This window comes from Liolophura sinensis, chromosome 6, assembly GCF_032854445.1.
Source record: "Liolophura sinensis isolate JHLJ2023 chromosome 6, CUHK_Ljap_v2, whole genome shotgun sequence".
Classification (NCBI taxonomy): Eukaryota; Metazoa; Mollusca; class Polyplacophora; order Chitonida; family Chitonidae; genus Liolophura; species Liolophura sinensis.
The window spans coordinates 67,666,604-67,677,595 of record NC_088300.1 but is presented as its reverse complement, the minus strand read 5'-3'; the positions used below and the strand labels follow the sequence as shown (position 1 = coordinate 67,677,595).

The 10,992-nt window shown below is 38.8% G+C and overlaps 1 protein-coding gene across 1 annotated transcript; it reads right to left on the bottom strand.

The window, feature by feature from the left end:
* Positions 1-1,832: 1,832 nt before the first annotated feature.
* Positions 1,833-9,035, bottom strand: LOC135467456 (uncharacterized). Its single transcript, XM_064745229.1, has 6 exons — positions 8,431-9,035; positions 7,175-7,367; positions 5,868-6,070; positions 4,780-4,939; positions 3,881-4,026; positions 1,833-2,259 (listed from the first exon to the last, which is right to left on the bottom strand). The coding sequence occupies exons 1-6, from the start codon at positions 9,033-9,035 to the stop codon at positions 2,148-2,150; spliced, it is 1,419 nt and encodes a 472-aa protein (XP_064601299.1). The 3' UTR covers positions 1,833-2,147.
* Between the last annotated feature and the right edge of the window lie 1,957 nt (positions 9,036-10,992).

Below are 10,992 nucleotides of genomic sequence, written 5' to 3'. Positions count from 1 at the left end.
AAAATACAGTATCCATCCAATTTTAAATAGGTTGCTCTCCTATAAACTATGTATTTATAATTTATCCACAGAGTTTGATCAATCTGATTAGGCTGTAAGATTTTGTGGCGAGACCACCATAATTACTATCTGAGGCAACATGCGAATGGCTACCGTAGAACAACAAATGCTAGCAGCTAAACTGAAAAGAGAGAAGTATAACAAAAACAAAGCATGATCAGCTACATGTATGTCTGGGTTGGAACTGTTACCCACAGACATGATACAAACAGAAAGCTGTATATATGTGTTCTGTAAACTGGACTAGCAGAATAAAGCTTAGGTAGTGTGTACATGCTCAAAGCCATAATATACAAATGTATGTCCCAAGGCACAACCTAATCAACTCAAATATCAGGTAATTTGTTAACAGATGGCATGGAACATCACAGAATTAAAGTTATGGTTTTCCTCAAATGTATGTTAGACATGCGAGGCACATACCCAAACTGAGGTGAATTGTGATAGCTAAACTGTTACAAGGCACCAAAACAACGGGGCCCTGACTAATGTCACATCTGGCATTTTTCTGCTTAGTTTATAGACAGAAAATATGTAACAAGTTATATGTAACAAGAACAGTGCGAACATCATACTGAAAATTAAAACAACTGTCAAGCGTTTAAATGAACTTACTACAATGTTTAAACATTTAACATTTATAATAAGGTCAAATGTCAGAATTTATAACACATTTCCTGCACAAAAATTGGAAAGGTCTGTTCTTTAAAAATGCAAAACAGCTAACAAAATAAACTTTGGTGTGTTTAATGTTTTGATAACATTTCAGCAAAAACTAAGACACTTGAGATGATAGATTAAAAAAACTATACAATGACTAATTGGGGTTTTATTTCATGCTCAAGAGTATGTCCTCATAGTGACACAGGAAGGCCTGCCTCATGGGTGCCAGGAAGTGGAGTACCTCAAGTAAATCACGAACCTTTGGCAACAATAAAGTAACAGTTAAACTTTCCCTAGGTGTGACATACAAGTTGTGCATGTATCTGTGGAGTAAGGTCAGTGTAAATGTCATACTGCTGGAATACAAGTAACCTTGAATGAATTTCATGTAAGACTACATGAACAGCCCAACTTGTATGAGGATTGTTGATTGGCTACTGTCACTAACCCCCGGTCAAGGTCAATACTGTAGCTACCCTATTTGTTCTCAGTCTTGGGACAACTGGTCTGCTTTTTTTAGCCAGTACCCACGTAATTGTAGCAGGAATATTTAGTTCATTTTTTTTCGCATGGTTAGTCCATCTAATGAACAACATACTCATATCTTTACTTTTCGAAAAAGCTGGTAAGGAAATGTAATATTCTGCTTTCAGCACTACTAACATCTGTGCCATAAATTAGAAGAGTCAGGGTATGCCACGAGTGTCAATGAATCTACCACTAACACACAACCCAATTCTTCAACCAATTCAACCACTGCGACCAATATTTTTAAACATTCTAAAAGAATTATGGGGTGTAGAGAAATAATTTGCGCTGTTCAATGAAGCCTGCATCTTAAGTGACACAAACAAATCACCATTAAAGCAAAGGCTCTCCTCCCATAATAAACCATGGTTAAAATCACAAAACTTTAAAACCAATTAATGTAAAAAAGTGCAGTTTGTATGTATATTTGTATGTATATTAATCAGATCTTTGAGCAAAGCAGCTGTATTATGACAACAAAATAAATATTACACATAAAACATGCAAAATACAGAAAAACTAAAACATTTGTAAATAAAAATATTCCATGAACAATCAAAAAGATCATTCAAGGTTCCTCCATCACATGTGGGGTGGGGGTGGGGGGTGTTCTTCCTTCACACATCACAGGTTCTCCAAATTCATAATACAGGAGTTCCCCCTTTCCATAACAGGGGTTCTCCACCAAACATCAAGGGCTGGGCTGGGGTACTACAGGAACCATAAGGGGGCCTCCATCACACACTGGACATCCTCCATGACAGGGTAAGGGATCTTCCTTCACAAAACATGTGGTACTCCATAACCATCAGAGTTTCCTTTCTCACATAAAAAACGTCAGTCATCACATTTTAGAGTTCCAGTCTAACATTCAGCAGGGAACCACCTACAGAGGTTCAGGAGGTGTTCACAGCCCCGTACTTGTGGACTGAGTTGATTCCCACACACGATGTGTTCTCATTGGAAGAGGCACACGCTGTCTCATTTGACAAAGAGTTCTCCGGGTCACTGGTGAAATCAAACAAAGAAACACTCAAATCGTTTACATCACTGAAAACTACATGTACCTTATCTCACAAAATCTATGTCTTGAATAACAGAAAAAGTTGAATATGCATGTGCTTTGAGAAATGTGTGGGAACTTTCATTTAGATTTAGTTGGATATAATGATTTTGGGCCAAAGTTACTCCCCTTTTTAAAGTGCTTTAATAAGTCTTCTGAAATGGAGGGAGAAAGGTCTACCTTCTTCTACAGTAAAAATAATAAACTTAATTGATTTAACAATTTGCTCAATAAAATGAAAGCACAAGGCCATTGTACAGGCATGAGCAACGTCAGCCTTGTCAGAGATTGTCTACTTACTAGACAAACATTACTCCATATTTTCATAATGCATAGATTACTTCCCTTGACAGGAGGTATCAGGGCAATTATCTAATGCCATTAGCATTTGGAATTACCAGTGTGAAAAATTTAATCAACCACTGAATTTTATTTTTTCATAAGACATAGGTTAGTTCCCTTTTCAAGGATTTATCTTACTTGACGGCAAGTATCTAAGCATATGGACTATGGAAAATGTTGCCGACTGTCAGTTTCTCAATGCACAGAAGCAACCTGCAATGATTCAAAAGTAGTTAACCTTACAGCATACACAGGCAGATTAGACAATGTTAATTACTGTGGTTGATTAAATTCTATCACACCGCCACGTCCAAATGCTAACAGCATTAGATGCCTTCTGTGATACCTTTTATCAAGGGAAGCACTACGAAAATATGGAATAACTGAAGGTATATACCTAGTAGGATGATACACATTAACCTTGTACTGCAGAGGTATATAGCTGGTAGGATGAGGCGGACTTACTCTGTACTGTAGAGGTATATAGTTGGTAGGATGAGGCAGACTTACCCAGTACTGTAGAGGTGTACAGCTGGTACGATGAGGCAGATTACCCTGTACTGTAAAGGTACATAGCTGGTAGGATGAGGCTGACTTACTCTGTACTGTAAAGGTATATAGTTGGTAGGATGAGGCAGACTTACCCAGTACTGTAGAGGTACATAGCAGGTACGATGAGGCAGACTTACCCAGTACTGTAGAGGTGTGCAGCTGGTACGATGAGGCAGATTACCCTGTACTGTAAAGGTACATAGCTGGTAGGATGAGGCTGACTTACTCTGTACTGTAGAGGTGTACAGCTGGTACGATGAGGCAGATTACCCTGTACTGTAAAGGTATATAGCTGGTAGGATGAGGCTGACTTACTCTGTACTGTAGAGGTATATTGCTGGTAGGATGAGGTAGACTTACCCTGTACTGCAGAGGTGTATACCTGGTAGGATGAGGCAGATTTACCCTATACTGTAGAGGTATATAGCTGGTACGATGAGGCAGACTTACCCAGTACTGTAGAGGTACATAGCAGGTACGATGAGGCAGACTTACCCAGTACTGTAGAGGTATATAGCTGGTACTATGAGGCAGACTTACCCAGTACTGTAGAGGTGTACAGCTGGTACGATGAGGCAGATTACCCTGTACTGTAAAGGTATATAGCTGGTAGGATGAGGCTGACTTACCCGTAATGTACAGGTATATAGCTGGTAGATGACGCAGACTTACCCAGTAATGTACAGGTATATAGCTGGAAGGATGAGGCAGACTGCAGACAGACTGAGCCATGTGCTAAGATGGAGATGTGGATGCCAAAGAAATGGGCTCTCTGTGAAAAGGGTCCAAAACAGTAGAACAAGTGGTGTCTGCAGGGACTGAAAAACAACAACATCTCATATACATCTGATATAAAGACAAATATCTGTCATTCTTAAGACTATTTTACATACACTACAGCCATCAGGTATTGGTCAGGAGACGGAGAATCAACTGTATCGTGTCATAAAAATGACAGACATCCTGGCAGAGCAGACCCAATAAGCAAGACCAACATTTAAATCCTGTACTAACCAACAGTTAGTGGTCTTAGACATGAATGTGTGCTACGAATACCGTTACAAGAACTACTTGTAACGTAAAAGAAAGCTAAAATGTAAAGTAAGGTTCATCATACACTATGCGTGTATGAAAACTATGCGTAAAAATACTTTCTTTTATTTTCTCAGGTTTTTCTTTTTTTTAAGAGTGTTGAAAGGCATTCAAATATTTGAATACTATGGTAGTACCTAGGAACTCTGACATCACATCACCTGATGTTCACCAGAAGGAAGGAATTTGGGGGAATATCTTATCAGTAATCTTTTACTCAAGTTATTCTAGCAATCAGTGTCGTGACTAGAACTGGAAATACTTCCGCTAATGTCAGAGTTCCTAAAATCTGATAGTATGGTCCCTGTAGCCCTCATGAGAATTCAAATGTCTGAAGGCCTTTAACTTTTCTTCAAAAAAATCTAAAAAAAAAACACATGAAAGTATATTTATGCATAGTTTTAAGTGGTGTATTTAATGATGCCTTTAGAGGCCATTTTCTTTAATTTTTGAAGGATCACAAAATTGGCCATACATACGCTGACTAAGGCGAAGTAGTTGGTCCCTTCAGCATACTTGAGGAAAAGTGGGATGGTCAGGTTCTGAAGGAGGAGAAATGTCAGGCAAAGAAAGACGATAATGCTGATATCAAAGGTGCATCCATCTCCCGCAAATATACACACTGTGTTAAACACCAGACTGAAACAGAGAAACACACACATTATGGGTACACTCCTCTGCTGGAAATACACACACTGTGTTAAACACCAGACTGAAACAGAGAAACACACACATTATGGGTACACTCCTCTGCTGGAAATACACACACTGTGTAAAACACTAGCCTGAAATAGACAAACACACACATTATAGGTACACTCCTCTGCTGGAAATACACACACTGTGTAAAACACTAGCCTGAAACAGACAAACACACACATTATAGGTACACTCTTCTGCTGGAAATACACACACTGTAGTAAACACTAGCCTGAAATAGAAAAACACACACATTATAGGTACACTTATTTTCCTGGAAATACACACGCTGTGTAAAACACCAGATTGAAACAGAGAAACACACACATTATAGGTACACTCTTCTGCTGGAAATACACACACTGTATTAAAACTTTCAACCTCTAAAGCCCTATTTTCTGTGAAATTTATGCATACATTTACTTTGAAAATGATGCTAAATATGGTTTCTTTGTGTCACTTAAAACACAAGCTTCATAAAACTGAGCAAAGTATTTCTCTACACCCCACAGTTAACTCAGAATGTTTCAAAAAACTGGTTGCAGATGTGAAAATGCTGAAGGATTAGGGTAAACAAAAGTCTGAAACAGAGAAAAACATATACATTACAAGCAAGCCAACAAGTAGGAAAAATACACAATGTGTTGAAAACAAGTCTGAAACAGACAAATACACATGTAAAACATTTTTCACATAAAAACAAAAAAAAAAACACACCATTCTGAAACAGAGAAACACCCATTCCAGCCAGTACACAGCCAGATACTTCTCCTCAGCACCTATGTCATTCTTTCAGGAACAGTACGCATATGCGAAACTGGTCAACGGGAATTTAAGAAAAGGAAAACATAACCAACCATTTACTCACGTTTTCCCAAACTCTATGATATTGTTGGAGGTGCCAAACCCGGGTATAATGTCCACCCAGAAGACACACCCCAGAAAGATGGTGGCAGTCAAGTATTGCCAGAAGAGGAAGTAGATAGGATTGATCTGGACTCGGGTGGGATACACCTTCGTCTCTCCCTTTAGATTACTCTCCACCAGGCATCTCGAAACAGCCGTGGGAACCTGTTTATACAAACACGAGTGAGTGAGTGAGTGCCTTTAACGTCTTGCTCAACAATTTTTCAGTCATTTGACGACGAAGGAATCCTTAGGGTGTATGTAATGTACCTCCTTGTTGCAGGAAGGATTTCCCCCGCTCTTTTATCTAGTGGTGCTTCACTGAGACAACGTACCGAAGGCAAGTAAGCTGCCCCACCCAAGCCATTATGCTGATATGGATGAACTAGTCGTTGCACTATCCCCCTAATGCTGAACACCAAACAAGGAAATTACAACGTCCTCTTTTAAAGTGTTAGGTGTGACTTGACCCAGGATTGATCCTGGATCTACCGCTCCCGAAGCAGATGCTGTACCAACTGTGCTTTTCAGGCCAGTATATACAAACACGACAATCATTCCCTAACAATATTGGTAACTGACAACTTTTACTGTGTATGACATGCCATTCAGCTCCAGGAGCTAACATTGGTGTCACTTTCCTTGTTTTTTTCACCATGTGAACCACATTAAAGGAACTATTTGCCAAAGAACTGACCTCAACTAATACCTTTTTTTGAGTCAAAAAAGTGATTCTCCCTGATTTATTTATTTATCTGATTGGTGTTTTATGCCGCACTCAAGTATATTTCACTGACGCGAAGGCAGTCAGCATCTTGGTGGGAGTTAACCAAGCAGAGCCCGGGGGAAACCCACGACCATCCACAGGTTGCGGACACACCTTATCATGTAAGACTAGAGAGGAAGCTGGCATGAGTTGAACTTCACTCACAGCGACAGTATTGGTGAGAGGCTCCTGGGTCATTGTGCCGCACTGGCGTGCTAACCCCACTTGGCCATGGAGATAATTCCTTGAGTTCGCCTCTCATCTACAGAAGCGTTTGCCCAACACTAAATCTTGATGTTATGTAGATGATATGTCTAACTACATAATTGGTAAGCCCACATATCACCTTCTCAGTGCACTGGGTCACTTAATATGATGTGTAAATTACAGTGAAATGACCCTTATCTGGAGCACTGAAAGTTATTTTTGGATATAATTATGAATTTTCTTTCCACTGACTTTTACTTTCTAAATGTTTGTTTTCTTTCACTTTAAAAACTTACAAAAGAGGCCATGAAGCACAAAGGCCAAAGAACTCTGCCTGCTCCTTTCTGATCCCCACCATCATCTACAGCTGCCTTGTGGGGCTCTAACTGAGGGAATATTGTGGGTAACAGTGACAACACCTCCGCCAACAGAATCACAATTCCACAGATCAACTTCCTGAGTGTTGGCTTTTTCTTCAACAAAAAAAATCTGAAAACAAAAATTTAGAAGAATTAGCCACCGTAATGATAACAGAGTGTGTTTTATGATATATGGCTTCAGATACCATGATCATTAATCTTTTTTCTGTTTAAAGAAAATATGAACAACATGGATTTTCATGAGGCTACATGTATATACATGCAATACAGGCATATACACTCTTCTCACATGGTATTTGTTTTACTTAATACCTAGTACTGACACTAAATAAACTTGTATCTTATCACTTGTCTCTATTTACCAATTACACAGTGATGTCATAAATACAAATTGTATATACATGTACATGTAAGCTACTGTTAAATGTCTTAAATTAGAAGAAAACCGAAGATGAAATAAGCACCAGAGTGGCTACAGTAACTGCACTAGAAGCAGTTTAAAGTTGGGACAACTTTGTACAACATTTGTTTTGGGGGGTATTTTAAGACTTTTTGCAGTTAATCATTTGAACACTGTGGTGGACTTGGTAGATGAGTAGATACACACTATCAATCATAAAAAGAATTTCTTCCATAAAGCGAAATTAAATAAAACCAGAAAATTCTGAGTCACATCACTGACATCCACTGTTATCACTATAGGTCTTACAAATCCCAACATAATGACATTATTGTTTTTTTTTTTTGCTTCCTTTTATCATTTTAAATAATATTTATTTATCTGATTGGTCATACTCAAGAATATTTCACTTATACGATGACGGCCAGCATTATGGTGAGAGGAAACCGAAGGCAACACATGACCATCTGCAGGTTGCTGACAGACCTTCAAACATACGGCCGGAGAGGAAGCCAGCATGGACTGGACTTGAACTCATAGCTACTGCATTGGTGAGAGGCTCCTGGGTCACTGCGGAATGCAGGGATGCTAACTCACGTGGTACTGGTACACTAACCCACATGGTCGTTATAAAACCCACCACAATGACATAATTCAAGCATAATTCAGCAAAAAATTAAATAAAATAAAATAAGTTGGCCTAAACTGAGGCTCTCTTATATTGTTTTATGTTCTTTCATCACTTTAAGTAATAAATAAAGTGTCTACACACCTAGTTGTGAAAGTGATGGGAATTGAGAAGTTAGCAATAATAGCTTGTAAGTAAGGCGCTGTTCTGGCACCACTGCTGGAGTAGACCAACAACAGGGAAGCCAGCCCAGAGCACAACCCCACAATAACAAACTCCGATTTAGGGTAGAACAGCTCTCTTTCAGTGATATACTTCCCAGGATACAACTTTAGAAACGCCAGCAGGGTCAGTCCGAAACAAATCACATGCACAGAGCTGACAAAAATCAGTATGAAAAAACCAGCAACGTGGTGAGACAGTTTGTACGCTGTTGTAACATTGTAGATTACAGAACTTGTGTTTTCGTCCAACACCACAGTTTCGAATAGTAATCCATGTCTTTGTAATTTATTGTTGTAAATTTCTCCGCCTACGCTATCGCTTCTGATCCAACTTCTGGATTTGTTAGCCCTCCGAATGAGGCTTGCCTGTCGGACTGAATCAATCCATAGCGGAGTCAAGACGGTGGAGCCAACTTGAGAAACAACAACCACAAGAGCTAACAGTTCCACCAAACGAGGTTTGTGTGGTCTGTTATTCTGTATATGAAGCGATGCCGTGTACGATAACAAGCTGGAATCTTCCATAACCTCTCGTAGGATGCAATCCGTGAGAGAATCCCCTACACTTCTACAGTCTACACTTTACATATCCACAACAAACGCCTGGGTCACACTGACCTTTTCCAGGCACTTAGCGGAAGTAAACAACTAACACGTGGCTTCAAGCAAACTCCCTCCCAAGTTATCTCCCTTACAAAAAAGAGCTCTTTAAACCTTATTGCTTTGTTTAATGTGACCTTTGGCGTTGATAATTTCGTTTCAATGCAACCCTGGTACAACGAAATATACTGTCTTAATTGAGACACCGAAGGCAACATGTGACCTGACCATTTCTTTTCCCCAAATAGCACCCGGTGAAAGGTCGCACATAAATTATTACGCCACATTATAGTCTATTTCATTCGTTACTGGAATCATGGTTGTAGAAGTACTGACACGTTATCCTATAAAATTGACGCTCTAAATTATTTCTGTAACTTTTTTTTAACTCTGTTTACAGCGTTCTAAAACAAATCTTTTATATACATGCCTTTTTACAAATGTGTGGGCTACAAATTAAATAAAATCTAGACTCTTTCGAAGTAAAGCTCACGACACGATTTATTTATTTATTTATTTGATTGGAGCCGTAACTCAAGGAGTTCTAGGTAATTGAGTGAAATCAGTATTCAAACCGTGTACCATACTAGAATATCAGTTCTAGATAACAAAACATGCACCTCAGTTGCGCTTTGATTGCAACTGTTCATGTATGCATCCAACGTGGCGATCTAATTCAACACCATGAATGTACGGCCTCTAGCTTCAGGTTAAGCGGAATTAGACACAATCATGAAGCAGAGCGCCAGAGATTCTGGGTACGGAGTAAAACATCAATCAAATACATAAAGAAATCCACATATATGTACTTATAGGCTTAATTCTAACCATACGTTTAGGTCCTATACGCTTTGATAAATTTCCCTTGTATGGAAAGAGAAACAATTCCTACATAAACACGTGGCATACGCGACTTATTGCTTAAATTACAACTGAATTTAGCAAATATAATTGTATACCATTGTGCCGCCATTACGGAGATGTCAGACTTCTCCTTAAGTCTATACAGCATACATGCATATACAAACCCATCATATTTATCACAACGGTAGCATTAAATGTTGACTCGTTGTACATCAAGTGCGCTGTAGACTGCATAAATATCTGCTTAACATAAGCAATTTAATTTAATGATAAAATCAAGTAAAAGACGGTCTATCTCACCAAGCTATATATAGTGGCCAAACACCGGGTATCGTGGCACAGGCCAGTTTTATTTTAATACCAATTACTTTCTCTCAAAAGAACCTTCCATTGATCCTATGACTGTTACTACATGCAGAAAATTTGAAATAGCAGTATCTAATAGCTAGGCCTATAGTGTTATCCAGGTGACCCACCCTATTCTTCATCCGTAATTCTCTTCGCCTATACTCAGTTTATATTTTAAAAAAAAATAGTACCTCTGGATGTATAAGCTTCGAGGTTAATATATATACATTTAGCAAAAGATAAACGATTATATAAACACATAGGGCAATCTTTATATTTTATATACTCCTTAACATTAAAAACACATCAAAAATGCTCTTGGGATAATCTTCAAACAAAAAATTCTATCAGTAAAAGCGTATTGAAAATCTCAATTAGACGGTCTGCAGTATACTTACAGCACAGTTAACACTATAGCGATATACCTCGACCTCCTGTTGAGAAGCTAAACACGCTGATCGCAGAACAGTGATATATAAATAGCATTGGGTTTATCTGGTTTTGCCACTGGAGACATCGTATCCCACTTGCGGGATGGCCCTACGGGCCAGATGGCTAAACGGTAAGACAGTTGTAAGCTTAAGGTACAAAGTGGTTGACATGTGATGTAAGTTTTATAATGTGTATACAAAAGTCCCAAGCAAAACGTGCCTTAACAAGAAAACGTGTC

Bases quoted from the DNA above. Each gene is read 5' to 3' on its own strand.
- LOC135467456 (XM_064745229.1), bottom strand. From the start codon at position 9,035: ATGGAAGATTCCAGCTTGTTATCGTACACGGCATCGCTTCATATACAG. The intron at 7,368-8,430 runs GTGTGTAGACAC...TTTTGTTTTCAG, and splicing joins CCCATCACTTTCACAACTAG to ATTTTTTTTGTTGAAGAAAA. The intron at 6,071-7,174 runs GTAAGTTTTTAA...TTGTATAAACAG, and splicing joins TGTGCTTCATGGCCTCTTTT to GTTCCCACGGCTGTTTCGAG.